The sequence below is a fragment of the Mytilus edulis genome, chromosome 1, assembly GCF_963676685.1.
Source record: "Mytilus edulis chromosome 1, xbMytEdul2.2, whole genome shotgun sequence".
NCBI lineage: Eukaryota > Metazoa > Mollusca > Bivalvia > Mytilida > Mytilidae > Mytilus > Mytilus edulis.
Window position 1 is genome coordinate 117,243,653 of NC_092344.1, and position 21,678 is coordinate 117,265,330.

The 21,678-nt window shown below is 32.4% G+C and overlaps 1 protein-coding gene across 14 annotated transcripts in view; it reads right to left on the reverse strand.

Moving 5' to 3' along the window:
- Positions 1 to 7,627: 7,627 nt before the first annotated feature.
- LOC139502288 (otoferlin-like) overlaps positions 7,628 to 21,678 on the reverse strand; it is a 135,544-nt gene continuing 121,493 nt past the window's right edge. For all 14 annotated transcript variants that reach the window (XM_071291809.1, XM_071291800.1, XM_071291785.1 and 11 more), the window contains 4 exons: positions 15,417 to 15,607; positions 12,170 to 12,348; positions 10,318 to 10,418; positions 7,628 to 9,664 (listed from right to left, as the gene is read on the reverse strand). In XM_071291809.1, coding sequence (XP_071147910.1) covers positions 9,484 to 9,664; positions 10,318 to 10,418; positions 12,170 to 12,348; positions 15,417 to 15,607 — 652 coding nt within the window. In that variant the 3' untranslated portion in view covers positions 7,628 to 9,483. The remainder of the gene's footprint in view (positions 9,665 to 10,317; positions 10,419 to 12,169; positions 12,349 to 15,416; positions 15,608 to 21,678) is intronic.

Consider the following 21,678-nt stretch of genomic DNA (forward strand, 5'->3'; position numbering starts at 1 on the left):
CTATTCCTCCAATGTTATACACATTCTCATGCAGCTAGACACCATTAGACCTACTGTACCACACGTTAGAAGTGGCTGCTCTATTTCTCAATTTTATGCACATTCTCATGCAGCTAAAGACCATCAGACTTATTATACTACACTTTAGAAGTGGCTGCTCTATTCCTCCAATATTATACACATTCCCATGTAGCCACACGTTAGAAGTGGCTGCTCTATTTCTCAATATCATACACATTCTCATGCGGCTAGAGACCATCAGACTTACTATACCACACTTTAGAAGTGGCTGCTCTATTCCTCCAATATTATACACATTCCCATGTAGCTAGACACAATAGGACCTTCTTTACCACACGTTTGGAGTGGCTGCTCTATTCCTCCAGTGTTATACACATTCCCATGTAGCTAGACACCATTAGATCTACTGTACCACACGTTTGAAGTAGCTGCTCTATTCCTCAATATTATTTACATTCTCATGCAGCTAGAGACCATCAGACTAACTATATCACACTTTAGAAGTGGCTGCTCTATTCCTCCAATGTTATACACATTCCCATGTAGCTAGACACCATTAGATCTACTGTACCACGCGTTTGTAGTGGCTGCTCTATTCCTCAATATTATTTACATTCTCATGCAGCTAGAGACCATCAGACTTACTATACCACACTTTAGAAGTGGCTGCTCTATTCCTCTAATGTTATACACATTCCCATGTAGCTAGACACCATTAGATCTACTATACCACACGTTTGACGTGGCTGCTCTATTCCTCAATATTATTTACATTCTCATGCAGCTAGAGACCATCATACTTACTATATCACACTTTAGAAGTGGCTGCTCTATTCCTCCAACTTAATGCACATTCTCATGTAGCTAGATACAATAAGAACTACTATACCACACGTTAAGAGTGGCTGCTATATTCCTCCAATATCATACACATTCTCATACAGCTAGAAACAATAAGACCTACTGTACCAGACGTTAGATGTGGCTACGCTGTTCCTCCAATATTATACATATTCTAATGTAGCTAGACACAATAAGACCTACTGTATCACACGTTAGAAGTGGCTGCTCTATTCCTCCAATGTTATACACATTCTCATGCAGCTAGACACCATTAGACCTACTGTACCACACGTTAGAAGTGGCTGCTCTATTTCTCAATTTTATGCACATTCTCATGCAGCTAAAGACCATCAGACTTATTATACTACACTTTAGAAGTGGCTGCTCTATTCCTCCAATATTATACACATTCCCATGTAGCCACACGTTAGAAGTGGCTGCTCTATTTCTCAATATCATACACATTCTCATGCGGCTAGAGACCATCAGACTTACTATACCACACTTTAGAAGTGGCTGCTCTATTCCTCCAATATTATACACATTCCCATGTAGCTAGACACAATAGGACCTTCTTTACCACACGTTTGGAGTGGCTGCTCTATTCCTCCAGTGTTATACACATTCCCATGTAGCTAGACACCATTAGATCTACTGTACCACACGTTTGAAGTAGCTGCTCTATTCCTCAATATTATTTACATTCTCATGCAGCTAGAGACCATCAGACTAACTATATCACACTTTAGAAGTGGCTGCTCTATTCCTCCAATGTTATACACATTCCCATGTAGCTAGACACCATTAGATCTACTGTACCACGCGTTTGTAGTGGCTGCTCTATTCCTCAATATTATTTACATTCTCATGCAGCTAGAGACCATCAGACTTACTATACCACACTTTAGAAGTGGCTGCTCTATTCCTCTAATGTTATACACATTCCCATGTAGCTAGACACCATTAGATCTACTATACCACACGTTTGACGTGGCTGCTCTATTCCTCAATATTATTTACATTCTCATGCAGCTAGAGACCATCATACTTACTATATCACACTTTAGAAGTGGCTGCTCTATTCCTCCAACTTAATGCACATTCTCATGTAGCTAGATACAATAAGAACTACTATACCACACGTTAAGAGTGGCTGCTATATTCCTCCAATATCATACACATTCTCATACAGCTAGAAACAATAAGACCTACTGTACCAGACGTTAGAAGTGGCTACGCTGTTCCTCCAATATTATACATATTCTAATGTAGCTAGACACAATAAGACCTACTGTATCACACGTTAGAAGTGGCTGCTCTATTCCTCCAATGTTATACACATTCTCATGCAGCTAGACACCATTAGACCTACTGTACCACACGTTAGAAGTGGCTGCTCTATTTCTCAATTTTATGCACATTCTCATGCAGCTAGAGACCATCAGACTTATTATACTACACTTTAGAAGTGGCTGCTCTATTCCTCCAATATTATACACATTCCCATGTAGCCACACGTTAGAAGTGGCTGCTTTATTTCTCAATATCATACACATTCTCATGCGGCTAGAGACCATCAGACTTACTATACCACACTTTAGAAGTGGCTGCTCTATTCCTCCAATATTATACACATTCCCATGTAGCTAGACACAATAGGACCTTCTTTACCACACGTTTGGAGTGGCTGCTCTATTCCTCCAGTGTTATACACATTCCCATGTAGCTAGACACCATTAGATCTACTGTACCACACGTTTGAAGTAGCTGCTCTATTCCTCAATATTATTTACATTCTCATTCAGCTAGAGACCATCAGACTAACTATATCACACTTTAGAAGTGGCTGCTCTATTCCTCCAATGTTATACACATTCCCATGTAGCTAGACACCATTAGATCTACTGTACCACGCGTTTGTAGTGGCTGCTCTATTCCTCAATATTATTTACATTCTCATGCAGCTAGAGACCATCAGACTTACTATATCACACTTTAGAAGTGGCTGCTCTATTCCTCCAATGTTATACACATTCCAATGTAGCTAGACACCATTAGACCTACTGTACCACACGTTTGAAGTGGCTGCTCTATTCCTCAATATTATTTACATTCTCATGCAGCTAGAGACCATCAGACTTACTATATCACACTTTAGAAGTGGCTGCTCTATTCCTCCAATGTTATATACATTCCCATGTAGCTAGACACCATTAGATCTACTGTACCACACGTTTGAAGTGGCTGCTCTATTCCTCAATATTATTTACATTCTCATGCAGCTAGAGACCATCAGACCTACTATATCACACTTTAGAAGTGGCTGCTCTATTCCTTCAATGTTATACACATTCCCATGTAGCTAGACACCATTAGACCTAATGTACCACACTTTAGAACTGTGTGCTCTTTTTCAGTCGTGGGTTCGAACCCTGGACGAGCCAAAGATTTTAGATAGGTATTTGCTGCTTCTCCACTTAGCATGTGGTATAAAAGAGTAAGAGCAAAACTTGTAGTTGAATGACATTAATATTTTTGTCAACCTTTTCCCCAGTATATCTGAACAGAATAACTTCATATGTGGTCAACAACATAACAGTAATGAATTTATAACGTGTGTGCACTTCCTGTTTACCGATGCTTTGAATTTTGCAATATGATGAATTAACTTTATATTCACAGTTCTCAAGTGCTTCTTATATGAAAGACTTCATACCTGTTCTACAGCTCAACAAATGTGACTGCAATGTTGTTTCGGGATCAATCGGATACTTACTACCTGTTTGTTGATACTTGGAGTAATGAAAAGCGATATACATTAAAGGACAAAGTGTGCACAATCTGTCGATGCCTGTATCTTGGCGCTGCACAAGGTCATGTTTTCTCAGACTGTCAGTAATGACATCTTAACACTAAATCCATTGGATGTTGGATGTGTAATAATTTGGTTTATGGATTCATATCCGCCAGGCAGGGTTCATCTGACTTTGACTTCGTGTCGTGCAACAGTGAGCAAAATTAAAGTGTATGTCCATACATCAAATACAATGACAAGCAATATATACCCATATTTGCTTCATGCAATAATTGTCAGTCTGCGGGCATGCTTCTTATGAACTTGATCTTCCTTTTATGCTTTGGTCTAACACAGATACTCAAGTTAAGCAATATATCACGGACTATCATTTGGTGTACAGGTACGTCCGTTAGGTTTCATTTACTCTTGATATATTTATGGTTTATCAGTTGATGCTTATTTTTTTTTGGATATGTCTGTTTTTGAGACACAATAAAGAATAGAAAAAGGACTATATTTCGTGTATGGAATGATTGTAAGGTGTACATAACATTTGTGAAGTGTTTATGTTACCTTGGCCTTGTTTTTCATGGTCTTAGTCATCATTGAGGTTTCGTGGTTAGAACTTTTCTCAGAGACTATTAGCAAAAGGTTAACTATAGGGTGTATGAAATGATAGTCTTTCTGGCAGAATTCATCGGACCTTGACCTCATTTAAATAGATCATTGATAATGTAAGTTTATGTGATACTTGCAGGAAAAAACATTTATGTTAGACTTTAAAGAACCAAGATCAGTTAATCAGGAGACATTTCAGCTTGTGCACTTTTGTAACTTTATAAAATAAGAAAATTTGGTATGTTTGATAACGAGACAGCTATCCAATATAATTATGTCGATTAAAGCCACTCTATGTAACTAAAAGGCCTGCATCGATGCACACATTAAACACTGTATAGTCAGCTGGAAAAGTATAGTCAGCTGGAAAAAGCCTCTCATGACAAAATGTGAAACAACTCGAAAGATAAAACATGTGGCTTGATAATGACAAACCAATAAACATGAAACACAAATGACTGAACGTAACCAAGAACAAACACTGAATTACAGGCACATATTGAATGTGGCTAGGTCAAACATATTTGTGAGCACTAAACCCTTCCCCTTAGTGTTTATCATCGAGTTTGTAACATATTGAAGTCTTTTGTTGTTTTAATTGTTGGGTTGCTGTCTCATTGACATATATCCCACATCTCGCTTTAACAAAACAGTACTGTTATAGCCAAACAAATGGTTGTGGGTCTTACAAAAACGAGGCAGCATTTATATCTTTCAATCTAACATTATTGACAGTCCATTGAAGATGTAAATAACTTGTTTTCTTAATAATATAAGCTAGCTGCTTCTCTGTATATGTAATACTATAATGGAACAGCAAAGGACAATGGGTATTCTTCCATGACACAAAATATGTCCATGCACAGCAAACACACAAAAAGCAAAAGAACATCACTTTTATTGCTGTTCTTCATCTCCTAGTCACAGCGAGGCCTTCAACACGGAACAAAAAACCTCTCATCTGACTGCAAGTTTTTAAGATGGCAATTTGTACCAAAACATTGTACAAATGTTAAAATATCTTCTTCACCATTATACTCGAAGTAGATATCTCCTATACTAAAGTATGGCTGTAATAAAATAAAACACTATGGAAAGGTTTTCTTTATTAAAGAACAACAAGAACAACATGTAATTATGATAGAACACTTTCAGGGCTCAACTCAAATTAATGTTGTGCTGAATTTTAGTACAAATAGGTCAGTGTTACTAAAACAACTCAATTCTAAAATTATGTTTCTTAAGAATGATTACCCTTTTCACCCTTTGAACATAAAATGCATTACACATTGGAAACAGACACAATTCCTTGTTTGGAAAAACAACAATTAAAAAATAATCATTTTTTATATGGACCATTGAGAATCAGACCAAGTTGAAAAAAATATCTTTCTTAATATGCAATTCAAAGGTTTAAATTCCAATTTTACAACTTCATATAGAAATTCCAAGTCGAGTACACGAAAACCAGTCCTGAAGAAACTTTGTTTATTTATAAAAAATATTAATACTTGTGTTTGTCCTCCTGGCTAGTGACATCTGTAACCTCTCTCCTTGTTTTGTATATATTGTAAATAGTTATTGTTGTTATCTCTGTACTGATGTAATGCATTGGCTTTATGAGAATAAAGATAAAAAAGTCTTTATCCTGATTCCACTTGGGATAAGTGAAATTTCTTGTTTTTGTAGAAAATATTTTAACCATAGACAATCATTTTTTACAAAAACAATTTATGAAAAATTCAACACAACAATAATTGAGCTTTTCTTTCATGACTAGCTTGTCTTTGGCTCACAAATGTTTTCAATATTTGGCTATACATTATACAATCTTTCTTGGACCTTCTAAGCAAATGTGTAAAAACAAGTTTTATCCAAGAAATTAAACTACTGAGACAAAAATAAGCATCACTGCTTTTCACACTAATGATAGCAGAAAAGGACACAGTAACAATTGTTATTATAATGAAAATTGTCGTTTCTTCTAACAAAACATAATCTTACTTCAGTTGTATTCATGTGAAAGAAACTATAAACAGACAATTTTCAAAATCTGAATTTAGAATTTATTCAAAGTCATAATTAAAGCGTAAGATTTCAATACATGTAGTTAGATGTCCTTTTAAACATGTATCTCTTGCTGTTGAAATCTTGGACTTGAATGTGGTAAAAAATATGATTCCATACAAGTCCAATTTAAGTTGAAATGATGATAAAGTGTGATACTAATTAATGAAACAATTATAGCTACAGTAAATATGTTGCTATTTATTTTTAAAAAAATCTACTCATTGCCATCACACAACCATAAAATATCATATACAATAAGGATCCTCTGTCATAGCCATTTGTGTATGTCTGTTCTTCAACAGAACAGTATGGCTAATACTTTGAGTTAAAGCAATGAATTTGATAAATACAAATTTGAGCTGTTTTGCCGTATTCAAGATAATTTCCAAGGTAAAAACTGACACCAATATGTTGCTACTGTGGCAAGGTAAAAACTGATACCACTATCATGTTGCAAGTTTGCACAGACAAAAGCTTATACCAATATTTTTCCAGTTTGGACAGGCAAAAATGTAAACCAATTAGTTGCCAGTTTGGAGAGGCAAAACTTTGTACCAATTAGTTGCCAGTTTGAACAGGCAAAACCTTATACCACTTAGTTGCCAATTTTGAACAGGCAAAACCTTATACCACTTAGTTGCCAATTTTGACAGGCAAAAGCTTATACCACTTAGTTGCCAATTTTGACAGGCAAAAGCTTATACCACTTAGTTGCCAATTTTGACAGGCAAAAGCTTATACTAATATGTTGCCAGCATAAACAAACAATAAAAGTGAAACCAATCAGTGTTCAGCATGAACAGACAAACCTGATTCAAATCTAGTGACAGCGCTGGACAAGGCAATACAACTGATACCAATTTGTGCTAACATGGGCAGACAAAATCTGATACTTACTAGCAAAAAACTTATTTTAACTGTTTTCATCAAGAACAGGAACAAAATTGATGACAAATTGCTGTCAGCATGGACAGGTGAAATCTCATAACAATAAAATTTGTACATAAACATGAAAAATATCAACAAAATGTGCAACCTGTACAAAAGTGTTATAAAATATCACGTTATTGCACTAATATAACAATAGATTTAACAATTATATACAGTGTTATAGAAACTACAACCTAATAAGTTTTATTTTGCAACTGGTCAGGTGTATTATAACTTAATAAAAAACCTGCAAAAAAAATAAATTAAACTTCTCATTCTACAACACTGAGTTAGTCCTTACGGGTAAATTTTATCCCATTATCAACTGTTCTAACTTGCCTTTACCACTTTTTTTTCTTCCTTCCCTTGTTTTCAGCAACTGTAGTTACAATACACATGACCAGATGCAACAAAGAACATGGAAAATATCTGCTTCAAAAAGATTAAGTACTAACTTTATGATATTTACAATATTAAACTCTCTGACCTGATCTCAATAGAGAAGGGACTATCATCATAACAATACATACAGATTGGACTAACTATCTACATAATTATACAAGAGTGATTATTGTCTGAGTTCATCTCCACTAAAACATACATAAATATTAAGAGAATATAAAGGACCAGAAAAAATATTCAGTATTTCTAGTTTAAATGCAGACTATTGATAATGCTATTCAACCAATATTTCCATTTTGATGTAACTTCAACTGGAATAATAGAATAGATTTGGTAACTGGAAATGTTATTCATTTTTGTTTGCCTAATTGAAGACTGTTTACTCTACTGTTTGTCTCCAACATTGGTTGTAACCTCAGGCTGGATGATCCATTCGTGAGTATGTTCTTAAAGAAATAATGATGGTAACCAGAAAAGAGATTAGAACCTAAAACTGATTATCTATGAGTAAATATAACCTGTAACTTAGTCATTAAACTTTAGGCATGGTGACTTGATGATTGATTAAAACTTAAGATCTTGTGACCTTATATGTGACTATATCCTTATCCTGATGATCAAACCAATATCCCTGCATGGTTAAGTTAGTGATTATTATAACATATTGGCAATCTTGTGGGAAATGATAACCAAATTTGATTATAAAATTGGTTGGTGACTTAGTAAGTGATTATAACTTAGATCTGATGACTTGATAACTTTAAGTCTGGTGACTTCATGTGTGATGATAACCAATAGGCATGGTCACCTATGAGTGACTATAATTTTAGGTCTTGTGACTTAATGTGAGGTCTAGTGGCTTAATCAAGTAATTATAACATCAGGCCTGATGACCTTATTAATGAGTATGACCTTATGTCAGGTGACTTATAAGTGATTTTAACCTGAGGTTTGGTAGACTTAAACATTATTATAACCATAGGCCTGGTGACTACATAACTTATATAACCTTCAGCATGGTGACCTCAAGGATGATAATGACCTTAGGCCTGGTGACCTTATGAACTGAAAATAAATTGCTACCTGGCTCATAAGCCTTTTTTAACAACCAGCTTGGGAAAATTATCATGCACTACTATGTAAGGATTTTTGTAGACCATGTTTTACTTTTCAAATTTCGTAAATATCTAGACTTTTGACTAAAATATTCATAAAATAGGTGGGATCATATCCAAGTACAATTTAAAAAGAGCATCTTTTTCTAGTACTTTGTAGCTCTAATTTTAGAACTGCATCATTTGCAGTCCTTTTCAACATATATATAACAAATATATTTCATAGCAATAATTACATATAATGGATATAAGAAAGATTCAAAACTTATCATCAAAACAAACAGAAATGTTGTGGTTTATCCACATCATAATCATAATTAAACAATCTTTTAATAGATCAAAGGGCTTTTGTCTTGTGTATATCTAACCTGAACACATATTAACTCACATAAATATTTCCTTCCATTTGATCTGGGTATATTATTTTTTACATTTCAATCACCATTATTTCATTGGACAAACAATATTTAAAAAAACACAGAAGTATTTGTCTTCCCAATAAAACTCCTGTTAATCACAGATAGTTTGGAATGTTTATTTACAATAAATAATAACGATAAAAAATATTCATACAAAATCGTATGTGCGGTAATAAGACTTGCAATGTAAAAACTTCTCTTCTCATGACAAACATGCATAAAATGTTTCTTTTGACTTAGCATTAACTCTCTTTCAATGAAGTTCCAATCAGGCTCCAAACATCCTTTTGACTGTGTAACCTGGCATAGCATAGAAGAATAGAACCAGTAAAGCAATAAGTAGGGTTACCAGTAGGAGCTTCAGTATCATCCACTTATAGTTGTGCCATAAGATGTACTTGAGAGATTTGAAGGGATTTAGAAACCACATAAATGAAGAATCTGGTCGACTGAAAAATAAAATGTCAATTTATATAATAAAATTATGTGTCAGCATTTTCATGCAACGATAACAACAACCAAGCCTCTCAAGTGTTACAGCAAATGGATTTTCAGCAAAACTAGTAGTATTATAATGGAATGTAAAGGAACCATGTTATTCCAGCATGTTTTATTTAATTATTTTCAAAATTGTTCACTATCATATTTTAATGAACCAATTACATGAAAAACAATAGTATAATCACCAGAATATCCATTTATAAGTAAGTATTCAAAAAAAGATAAAAATAAATATGAAGGCAATCATACCAAATTTCAATTTTCTATTTTTCTGAGAAATAAAACCTTCCATATCTTTTTTCAATACAATGTAAATGATTAACATAAACTGGCTTTTTTTTTTAAATAGTGCTCATCTATTAAAAACAGTAATGGTTATTGAGTCAAATACAGTTCTCTTTGTATGCCACAAACATAACTTATGTTTACCTCACTATCATCATACCTGCTGAGTACTTTGTTTTTGTTCTCTTCTTCTATCTTTAGTATTCAGGTTTTAAAAACTGTGACTAGCTCACTTCCCCATCCAAAGTCTAACACATACTTTGTTTATTTTAAAAGAGAGATAAGGTCAAACCCCCACCCCTAGCATGATACATACTTTGGTTTTTCTAGTGGGTCTGGTTCATTCCTTCCTGCACCTGCTGGGTGTTTTTCTGCTTCCTCGATACTCATTAGATGTAACTCAGCTTCAACTTTTCCCTATAAAATATGTTTAAAAAAAATAAAAACAGGTGTTTGTAAAACACATTTAAATAGAGTGAGATTAGAAGCCATTATTTGAATATTTCTACATACCATTTAGGACATATTAATTCTGCAAAAGTATTGTGAGTGTGGAATGAAAATGTTGATATCAGAATTTCTCTAGATGAGATACTAGTATCCCTAAACATAAAACCGACTTATGTTCAAAATGTAACCACTGAATTTTTACACAGAAGTTCAATATAATATAAGATTCATTTACTTTATTTCTATCATATCATGATTCTATTTTATATTTCAACCCACTGATATCAACTTAATAAGATGAACAGTTTCTTTGTCAAAATATTTGCTTCTATAAATGGCTTTATAAACTAATTTATTGACCTTCCACCATTTATCTACCAATTTAATTTTTTCTTCTCTACCTTGTCATGAATGTAAAGTCTACCAATTTCCCCCCATTTATTTCTTCCAAAGCTTGTCTGACATTTTCATTCTCATTTAATATATGGTTATATATTACCCTAATCATTACCAAGTCCAAAGATTAAAGAAAACAGACTACATAAATACATGTACAGAAACAATTCTTTATTTTCTCTTATTATTTATCTGCAGACAAAGAAAATACAAATTTTCTTCTTGGATTTCAAAACAGAAAAAATCTAAGTGATAGCCAGTTTAACATTGGAAAACTTGACTCTAATACACAATGTATAGTTATTAATAATCAGCAAATTACAGGTGAAAACAAACACCTGCATTCAGGTGCCTGAGCCTGAAGGTTAACGATTCTGATGAGTTCTGTCTGTGTAGTAATGAGTTTCTATAATGCCCAAGAAAACATCGCCTGTCATTTTAAAGAGAAAAGAGAAATTATTTTGAAGAAGAATATTAGTTATTTGTAGAGGAAGATTGTTAAGCTGGGAAATGTCATTACTTTGTGAAAATTCTTGATTAAATTTACCATGTCACTGCCAGAAGTTTTCAAATGAAATTATCAAGGAAAATAGAGATCAAATGAGAAGGACTCAAATTACAAAGTCAAACCATTTAATTAATATTATATTAAATGAAAATAGGACATTTTTTTCTCACTTTGTACACAAATTCAGTGCTGATGTTAAAAAATTCAAGGCTTTGGAAATATACACCATCAAAACCTTGAAATGTCTAAGTAGAATAGCTTAGTTTACAAATTTTGTACCATCTTTTCAGTCTTAATATCAAAATCAACAGCATTATCAATCTAATAGTGCAACAAAATTAAGAAACACAATAAAATTTAAATAACTGTATCAAGCTTCAACAATACTTTGCATTTTTTATGTTATACATCTTTATTTTCCTTAACAAAAAAAATCTTCATGTAATGAATGTCTATATACAGGGGAAAATTTAAAAAGTAGGTAACATACTTATATTTACCACAATTGTTTTTCACCTATTGTTCTTTCGACTTCAATACCAAAACATGACATTACCATAAAACAAATGCTCAAAAGTGATACAACACCATGAAATAAGAATCTATCTACCCTATTATTTCAGAGAGTGGGTGTAAACAGACTTTTATTCTTGTAACTATACTAGCCATCCATGAATTTTTGTTTTAAGTTGGTGTGTTGTATGAACTGAATAAGTATCATTGTATAAATCAGAACAAAGACAGAATTAGGAAAACACAACAGTTACTGACCACCATACTTTTAATAATGACAGACATGGACTTCCATACTTACTGTCAATTCATACTCTCCATCATCATTCTTGACAACAAATGGCCACCATGCTTTAACACGCTTCTGTTTGAACAGTGACATCTGTGGGACAGACCCGTCCGTTTTCAACATATCTAAGGTACATAATTTGGCAGACTTTGCTCCACGTGGGAAACGGTTAAGATCAAGTGTTAAGTCCCCTGAAAAAGAAATAAAAATTCTTTAATCTACAAAAAAAATCTTGCCTCTTTTTGTTTTCTTGGTAGGAGTGGAAGATTGCCAGGATAAATACCACATTTCACAAACTTCATTGAACATGAATTGAGTTTATAGTTCTATGAATAATTCTCTTGGATTATTTGATTAAATATGAGAAATTTGACAGCGATTACGGTAGTTATATTGGTACACAGCTCCATGTGAAGATCAATTGGTTATGTTTTCATATGACCAGTATCACTGGAACTATCTAGTTTGTTTGGGCAAAGAGAGATCTAAATGAAAAGTTATCTTTCTTAAAGCTTCCCTGCCTCGCTCGAGGTCTAAATAAAAATGTTCAATTGTCCTGAACTTGAAGAAAGAACAATTAGATGCAAAAGTTTGCTGGGTGTTAAAGCAAAATAATTGTACAATATTTTCACAATATTTCATCCGACTCCATACAAGTGAGAGGTTAAGCTAGCTATAGAACCAGTTTTAATTCACCATTTTCTACATAAGAAAATGCCTGTTGATCAAGTCAGGAATATAACAGTTGTTATCCATTCTTTTGATGTGTTTGAGCTTTTGATTTTGCCATTTGCTTAGGGACTTTCCATTAAGAATTTTCCTCAGAGTTCAGTATTTTTGCTTTTTTACCTTTTAGCATCACCCTTCATGTAAACTAATACTTATATAACAAATATGAATATAGATATGCAGGTTGTATGCAAATACAACTTATCAGAACAATAAGATAATACTATTGATTTTGACTGTTTTAACATTTAAATCAATTTTTAAAGTATAAATAATAAAACAATAGGTCAGTAATACCTGCAGCTGTTTCATAATGTTTCATCAATAATTCTAACTTCATTTTGTTTACCAGTAAATAGTAAATACTGTACGGTAATTCTAATAATTTTTGAACACATTATATATATCTGCATTTTGTTCAGTGTTTCTTATGTATCAAGAGGAAAACATCAACGTTCTCACTAGAAAACCGAGTCCCTTAATGACAAATAAGGGCCGATGACTTTACAAATGAGGCTAACATAAAATCTGTGTCACTGATACAAAGTTGCCATTGTATTGCATTAGAAAACTGTTAACTTTTCATTACATTTCTGTACATTATACAGATCAGGAAATATATTCCGCCAAAATTAATCTTGAACTAACTGTATCATCAGTTTCAAGCTGATGTGACCATAGCTTCATGATTTCCTTTTCAACAAAAATAGCCCAAATGCATTTCATTGTTAAGACATCATGGAAACCCCTTTTTGTGGAAACATAATATATTAGATGCTCAAATTTATTTCCTTCTTTTTAATTCTTTTTTATCAATGTAGGATAACCTTGAAAAATGCTGAAATTTGGCCGATTAATGAATTAGAGCCACAAAAAATTATGACGTCCCATTTGACACTCTATTATTCGCCTCAAGTTCTATAAGCTATTCTAGAAAATAACGTCATCATATTTGACACAATATTATTTACATGCTAATCTCACAGTACGGATTAACACCCAAAAATCATCATTTAATTAAAAGTTTTAATTTACTACTTAGTCAATATTAAATTTGCTGATATCAAATATCTTGACCACCTATTTAAGGATTAAAGATTATGGAGTTAACTTTTTTAATATCTAAACATTTTTTCATGCTCTCAAAAATAATTTAATTTTGGATGTAGAACGTCTTCTGATTGGCTGAAATTGTTTTGTTTATCAGCTCATAGACATAATTTTGTCATGTGACTGTAATGTCACCAATGTTTTTTCAATATAAACTCCTTACAAATGGACTTTAGAATTAAATTATAAGGAATGACTGTAATATTTTTTTCTGTCTATTCGAAATAATATAAAAAATGTGGTGTACTTTTTTGTACGCTATGCAGGTCATTCAGTGTGCACCACACCTTTTATGTTATTTCTTCATAGAAAGAAAAAAAATATTACAGTCAAATGTTTGCAGAGAGTTGATGTTTCCTTGCCTCCTCCTTCTTCCATATTTCATTCGGTATTCATTTCTATTATTGAATATTAAGGGAGCTCTACCAGCACAAAACATAGGAGGCGTTGATTCAGCACCATTTTTATTTATTATTGAATATGTCTAAATACTAATGAAACCTTATATTATAAATATATGCTATCTCCATTAGTGAGGCCCATTAAAGGCCTTGATTTGTTTTCTGCTCCTTGGTTGGGTTGTTGTCCCTGTTTTCATATCTCATTATATGATATCTACATCTGAGAGATTGGTATACGATAAGTGTATGATATCTACATCTGAGAGTTTGATCTTTTACAGGTTTTTCTCAAAATAATGTACCACAAATTTGTAATATTATAACACTTATAGTAAAATATACTAAATTACATGTAATAACAGTCATTTAACTGAGTAAAGTGTTCAAAAACAGTAGGACAAAATTTGTGATCATGATTTATATAGATCAGAGAGTCATTGGTTTATAGGACAGGTTTTAGTCAGATTAATATTAGGATGTGTAAATTTTCTGTCTATGAAAATAGACATGAAAAGTGAGGAAAACAAACTAAGCTTGGTGAAGGAAGATCTATTCAAACTGGGGTAAACTTGTTCCAACAAAACGTAGCCGAAAAATATTCAAATAAATAGGAGCAAATTGCAATAATTGAAAGGACCTAAATAGAACAGTTAAAATCCATAATTAAACAAGAGTCAAACTACTGAATGACTAGTTTGTCAACACTGAGATAGTCAGTTCAAAATCCTGCAAATTGACAAAGATTGTTAGTCTTTTCTACCAAAAAGGTCAGTGGTACTCTCCAGGCTTCCTCCACCAATCAAAACTAACCATCATCATAAAGTGGTGAGTGGAGTTTAAACACCAACCAATAAAAAGGGGGTATTAGGTTAACCCATAGTTCTCGACATTGGAACATTTATTTACCAAAGTTTTTAAATGCATGACTTTTTATGACTTTGAGGACTGACAATAAATTCTCTTGGTTTTATGCTCTTGAACAACCTTACATTATCATTCAAACTCTAAAGATTACTTACCAAGAAAATCATCAGCGGAGAAATGATCAGCATCCCAAACTTGTAGATTTAACCGTGGTGGGATCTTTGTTTCTGTTTCATCCCAGGAAAACAGGGATTCTTTCCGTGAAATGACAATCTTCTCTTCAGCAACCAAATAATCAAAAGGATACAAGAATCTCCAGTTAAAGTTTCCCTCCCCAGTTAGGGACCTGAAAAACAAATAATTAAATAAGTTAACAGGAGTCATTTAATTAAAAAGAGAATTATGTAGGGTAAAGAAGATTTAAATGAAAATTTACCAAGTATTAGAGAAGCATACCGAACAACGTTACTATAATTTGGCCTATTTTTTTTTCACATGAAAAGGGCATGTATAAACACCTTTTTGGATAATTTGAACTACCTATTGAATAATAAAAAATTTATTTCTATGAGGATACTGCCTCCCAGTAAGATTTAAATGATTTTACATGAGTCACGACACATGTTACAATACATTATGCCATGTTTGGCCACGTACAGCATGTGTTTTTACTACTGGTTGTATAAGAGTAAGGTATAAAGTTTCATCAGAATCCAACAAACACTGATGAAATTATGGATTACTAGTGACCTTTCACAAATTGTACATATAAATTTGATATGAGCTAAGTTTTTTGTTGTTTATTGCTTGGTTGATTTATTTTGTAATTCATCATTAGATCACATGCAAGCCTTTACACCTATGAACAAGTCTATGCTCTGTTGGTAGAAAAATTCCAATTAATCAATCCATCTTACCCTAAAATGAAACAGTTCTAATCAGGAAATCTGATTGAAATTAAATATATCTGATAAAAAATAACAATTAAAAGAAATTATGCAATTCATAGGGAAATATATCATTAATGTGTCGGAGATAAAATCTTATTTATGAATGAAAACGATAAATTACAGAGAATTACTCAGCAAATATCACATCATAAGTCCAACAACTGAAGTTAAAGACAGTTGTTTCTACAGTATGGAATTAAAACATTTTCTTTAAAAAAAAAAAAATCACCAAAATGGGCCGTCGAAACATTTTCCCTTAAATTTTTACAACATTTTCTTCAAACTTTTCAAAAATGTGTCAGTAGTAAACGCTAGAATTGGGTTTTATAATAAGTAACAGTTTTAAATTGTTTGTTTTTCCGATGTTGGTTGAATTTTCAAAAGAAATCTAATCATTGATGAAATAACTTTTGTTAAAGATCAAAATGAATGAAAATTTTCAAAATGGCAGAGAAAAAAGATAAATGCCAAGGTGAAACATACAATTCTTATGAATTATATTATGTATAAATTTCTTTTCTTCAAGTGTCCAATAAGATATATTTTTAAAAATTAAAAAAAATTAAATTTTTGATTTTTTATTAAGTAAGGGTGTAAATAGATGACATGATAGGTTGTATAATTATACAAACTGTCAGCCAGGACAAATGACATGGACGTTTTTCACACTCCAAAAGAAAAGTAATAAAATATTTCACACAATACAAATTTAATAATCCCTAGTTTATCTGATTTGTAAACCTATCATGGAATTCAGAATATCACATTTCATGGAAATTCAATCTTATTTTGTTGACAAGATGGGAGATATCCAACAGGACGAAGTCTAAAAAAATAAAAATACTGAAAATTTTATGAGATATCCGATAACATTTTTGAAAAAAAGATAAGAAAATGCTGTGCATTAAATATGAGCATTGAACATAGGAAAATGGTCTGCATTAAACATGAGCGTCAAATGTCCAGTATCAATAAGAGCAGGACAGTGGAGTGTTCATTTCTATAAATTCATAGTAAAGAACAACATGAATTTCATTAATGATAAGTCATTATTATAAAATATTTGTTGGAAAGTTAGTTATTGATATGCTTGGTTTGAACAGTCCTTTTACTATTTATCTAGTTATTAAATTCAAATTATGATGATCAGGATTCCTAGGTAGACCATGTTACAATGTTCTTTACCTTACATCCTTTCAAACACCAATTTATTAGTTTGACCTATATTTATATAGACACATATTATTCTTGCATATGCATTTATGATGTAGTCCTTATCCAAATCAGATAACTGACATCTGAAACATGATCACTGAACCATAACATCTAGGTCACACAATCACTTTGACCTAAATTATAGATATCTTGTCTTTTTTTTTAATAAACCCAAGCTTAACCATGAATTTCATACAATAATGTATAATTCTGTAAATTAAACCATACCCATATAGTTGAGGCTCACCACCTTAAAACTTTTATTTTGATATTTTTAGGTTTTCTTTGGTGAAGTAATAAATTGACATCTGTCTTTTGAGATTGGAATATCCTTCAGCTAAAACTTGATCTAACCCAGTATGGAATGAAGATAAAATTTAATATGGCCAACCCATGAAAAAACAATCTGACATCAAACTCTGAGCTTAAGGAAAATTGATTTTTTTGTCATAACAATATGGTTCCTTGAACGTATGAATTTCCAAATTTTTTTTTTTATATGGACCAATATTACCAGAGGTAGACCAATAACCCCCTTTTTTGGATCAGAGATGTAATAATTAATCCATCCTGCAGGAAGAAAACATTTCTTTCTGTTACTTTTACAAGTTTGTATGTTTTTCATTAATTGAAAGAAAGACAAAAATACTAAAGAGTAGTGATGCCATCTGTCTGAGAGAAGAAAACATATGTTCTATCAGTTGTCATACATAAACATGATTTAAACTGATGAAGCAGTATGTGTAGCTACCTTCGTTCATTCATCTGTATTTATTACCTAACACTCTTCAATACCGATCAAAAGACTAAGTCGTAATTCACTCAGTTTTGTAAAAAAGTTCAATTGTGTAATATTGGTAATGAGTAACTCGAAACAAGGAAATGTTTACAGATTACAAGGTTTTAAAGTGTACCGTGTCTCATCTGTTAGGAGGTGCTCCAACGTTACAGCTGTTCGATACCAGAAATTTGATTAGATGTTTTATACTGTTATTTATTGATGACAACCTAGGATCAGAAAACTTTAAATTTGCATACATTATTTATTATCTATTTCTATTAACTAACATTAATATAACATAATTCAGGATTTCATCTCACGTTTAGATTTAAATAACTGTGACTTGACTGTAAGTCCTTCTTTTGAAGTCCCAATTGCAGTTTGTTGTATTTAATCAATCTACTCAACTGGTCAGAAATCTATGGTTTTATTAAACTTAATGGGAGATAATCCAATAGATGTATGTAAATAAAGTGTGTATTGTCCTCTGAAGCTCAATTAAAACATATTATTCAATAAAAGTAAATTTTATGAAAATATTCAAGTTAATCTTTTGTAATAGCAGTACAAAATAATAATATCAAACAAGCTTCTGTCCAAGTTTGGTAGAAATTTTGAAAAACTTTAGGAACCACAGAGTGAATATTTATGGCCGCCACCAGAATGTAGGATCGCTATGTCTCTCTTTTGCAACAAAAGTCACAGCTCCACAAAAATGACATATAGTACCTGAATTTGTATTTGACTTTACAATTAGTATTTACATATAAATTGAACTGTGTCAGAATTTCATTTAAAATATAAGTAGATTTTTATTCTTACACGAATCTATGCACAATGTAAGTATGCTTTCCTCATTCTCTTGCAATGATTGACATAGCAGTTTGGTAAAATTGTCACAAGCTCCCCCAATAATTGACATAGCAGTTTGGTAAAATTGTCACAAGCTCCCCCAATAATTGACATAGCAGTTTGGTAAAATTGTCACAAGCTCCCCCAATAATTGACATAGCAGTTTGGTAAAATTGTCACAAGCTCCCCCAATAATTGACATAGCAGTTTGGTAAAATTGTCACAAGCTCCCCCAATAATTGACATAGCAGTTTGGTAAAATTGTCACAAGCTCCCCCAATAATTGACATAGCAGTTTGGTAAAATTGTCACAAGCTCCCCCTTGAATTCTTCTCAAGTATGCAATATTTACAAACATTTTGTGATAATCAAATAGAAAATTATTATGCAAAAAAATATGAACGGTTTTATACTATAGTTATAATTATAGGCCAAAAGACAAGAGGAATTAAAGGGATGAGTTCAACTATTACAAAGAGGTTTAAAACGTAGTACATATTCATATTATACAAAACAATTGGACAGTTATAATATAAGATTAGTATTGATTGATTCAAATGAACTTGCTGCAAAAGCTGCAAAAGTAATAATTGTTCTGACATGTTCGTCCAACCATGAAACAAAAATAAACAAGAATGTTCACTCTGTGGTAAATTGTACTGTCACTTTACTAATTACTTCAGAAGTCGGTAAATATTGAAGTCAAGTGCTAAACACCAATGCCAAGCTATTTATTTGGGAACAAACACATCATATTATATAATTCTTATATAATAACTTAGCTCCCTATGGTTTATTTCTGACCACATTTAGAAATATCAGGATATTCTTTTAAGTTCAGGTTTTGATGTATTACAAGTATTTTAATTTCTTTAAATTTTGTGCTAGCCACATCTAATGTTATGAAGGCTAACTTCACTGTGTATTATTTTTATCATTGCTTCATTAGCTTTCTGTTGGAGTTTTTGTTCTCATAAAGTAAGAATGTGTCCATAGTACACAGATGCCCCAATCGGACTATCATTTTCTATGTTCAGTGGACCATGAAATTGGGGTCAAAACTCCTAATTTAGCATTAAAATTACGAAAATCATATCATTAGTAACATGTGTACTAAGTTTCAAGTTGATAGGACTTCAACTTCATCAAAAACTACCTTGACCACCAGCTTTAACCTGAAGCGGGACAGACAGACAGACGAATGGAAGAAGGACAAACATAGGCACAGACCAGAAAATATAATGCACATAAATAGGGCATTAAAAAAAAGAAAAGGACATGGGGCATATACAGTGAATAAAATTTGCTTGACTTGACTTCTAGGTAGATATTTTAAATTTATGTGGGACACATTTTCCTACTGTGATGAACAATCATACAAAACAGATAAATATTCAAGATATAGTGGTTAAAATAAAAACAAAAACATATTCCCATAGTAACACCAAGGTTGTGACCTTCACCTTCAAGCTAAAACTTCAACCTCATTTCTAACACACATTTCTATTGGTGGTATACAGTCATACAAATTATCTTCATAGAATTATTGATACAGAACAAAAACAATTTGTAAACATGAATCTTGGAATCCACACATTTCAAGTGATCCAGAAATGTTCAGAAAGGGGGCCCATTGACTGCCCTAAGAGTAGGCCCCTGTTGTGAAGCTCCAGTGATGCTCTGTATAATCAACTATAAATTTCCCACAAAAGGGCCCTTCTGGATCCATCCTATGATTTTTATCAGTAGTGGTAAACAGTCATACAAATTATCCTCACAAATTGTCCTTGATATAGAACAGAAACAATTTGTAAACTATGTTTGTGACCTTGTCTTTTACTAGAGATTCCAATATGGTTGATAAATAAACCTTCAAGTGACAGGGAAAAACACCTATATGTAGATGTAGCATCATTTTTTACCCTAAGAATTTCCCAAGATTCTGAGTGGACACCATTAGACATGGATGTACAGACAAACAGTGGCAGATCCAGAACTTTTCCTAAGGGGGGCCTGCTCCAGTCATGCTTCCATGATTCCCTATATAATCGACCAAATTTTTCCCACGAAAGGGGGGGGGGGGGGGGCGGCCCCCCCTAGATCCGCCTATGGACAAAGCAAACATGCATAAATATACTGATCAACAGATCAAAATAACATCTTGATGTTTGACCATCTATAAAGAACAGTTTTATGGTAATAGAAAAATGTTTCAAAGCTAAAAATTTGAAAGGAATAAATAGACTTCATTGAGAAAACATGCATGTTCTTAATACCATGCTTTAGAAAAAAATCCATTTTTTGGCAAAGTTTATATTTGATTGGTATTCTGCCTCTATAATTTCGAATTTAGTAGTCAATATTTGAATAATTCCCAATAATTAGAGTTTCCATCAATTAACAACATTATAAATAATAAACAGCATTTACTGCAAATTAACAAACATTTAAACTATTTTTCTTGAGACAGAATAAATTTTATTGTTCAATAATAACATGGACACAATCAAAAATTTATGGACAACAAAAGTTAATCCAGGGAACATTGTACTGAAGACAATTTTTTACCTGGCTGACAATTTAATGACATTTTTCCCAATGTTTTTATATGTTAACAAT